This window comes from Aplysia californica, unplaced genomic scaffold (genome assembly GCF_000002075.1).
Source record: "Aplysia californica isolate F4 #8 unplaced genomic scaffold, AplCal3.0 scaffold01039, whole genome shotgun sequence".
Lineage (NCBI taxonomy): Eukaryota > Metazoa > Mollusca > Gastropoda > Aplysiida > Aplysiidae > Aplysia > Aplysia californica.
In genome coordinates this window covers 12,319-13,653 of record NW_004798309.1, presented here as the reverse complement: position 1 = coordinate 13,653, position 1,335 = coordinate 12,319, and the positions used below count along the sequence as shown (strand labels likewise).

Sequence of the window (1,335 nt, the reverse complement as noted above, 5' to 3'; positions counted from 1 at the left end):
CCCCCCACCCCCTTTCATCTCCTTGTAGCACATGGAATTGATACAAGAATTCGTGGACTTACTCTGCACTGTTTAGAAGAACGGTGTTTGGGTTTTGATGAAGACTTTTTCTCTGCTGAGCATCTCGTGAGATACCCCATGCTTCAGCTATTTAGTCCAAGTGTTCTCTACAGGAGGTCTATTGTATTACAAAGGTTTGATTTGATTCAAGTCTTTCTGGTTCATGGTTTTGTATTGTTTAATAAATTTTACATTGAAAAAATGTGGCGTAAATGCTAAGAACAACTTTGAAATAGCGAATGATATAGCTATGTTCGGACGAAAATGTTTTTAAGAAATGTGTTCATAGTATTGCAGAGAAAATGTGCATTCGTTTATCCATTTTTCTCTAGATTTTGAAGTTCTTATCTTAAAATGTTTCTGTCTATTTTTATTGCGCCTTTGAGCTTCACCAAATGTGAGCTGAACAGACCTGGTAGGCATATAAGCACAGAGGAAATGTATCACTGAATGTGGGTAACACCCTTTAATAAAACATATTTTATTCTTTCCTGTCAAGGTTCATGACCCTCCTTGACAGTGTGATAAATTATTTAGTACCTTGTTGGCAAGTATCTGTGGTCAGTTTTGATCAGCATGTGGAAAGCTTGAAGGCTGGATTGGAGGTGAGTATACATTTTAAAGTTCTTCACCATGTTGTTTTTGTGAATTTTAAAAAGCTTTTTCAAAAGGATTAGAAATATATAAAGATGAAGTGAGAAGTAATAATGGGGTTCCTTGTAAATGCCTCATTTTGTTTTTAACAAGTAAACCTGAAGCATACTGTTGTGGACTGAACACCTTGCCAAAAGCGAGCCATCATTTAATAGGCCTTGGAAAATGTTTTGTCTTCAGGAATTCATCTATGCATCATCTTAGAAAGGTGTTGAAAAGAGATGTAAATTTTGTAAAAACTTTAGAGGATATGCTTCTCCATAGAGAGTTGTCCATATCTATCCCTATTTGCTAATTTTGTATCTTCTTTATTTTAGTTCTGTCTTATCTCGTACAATATTTTTCCCTGAACTCTTGTTTTCTTCCACCCTCTTATTTAACCAATAGGTATATATTATGCTAGGGTGACCTTATTTAGGCCACATATGGCCTAAATAAGCTAAACCCCCCTCCCTTACCTTATTTGGGCCACAGGTGGCCTAAATAAGCTAAACCCCCCTCCCTTACCTTATTTAAGCCACACCTGTGGCCTAAATAAGCTAAACCCCCTCCCTTACCTTATTTAGGCCACATATGTAGTCAAAATAACCAAACCAATGTAAAGCATTGTTTTCTTTACAA

General features: G+C 36.3%; 1 protein-coding gene across 1 annotated transcript in view; it reads left to right on the top strand.

The window, feature by feature from the left end:
- Positions 1-1,335, top strand: part of LOC101847389 (E3 ubiquitin-protein ligase HECTD3) — a gene marked incomplete at both ends in the record, with an annotated part of 59,848 nt that overhangs the window by 46,738 nt on the left and 11,775 nt on the right. The window contains 2 exon segments of the mRNA XM_005111307.2: positions 29-194; positions 560-665. Of these exon segments, the coding sequence (XP_005111364.2) occupies positions 29-194; positions 560-665 (272 nt within the window).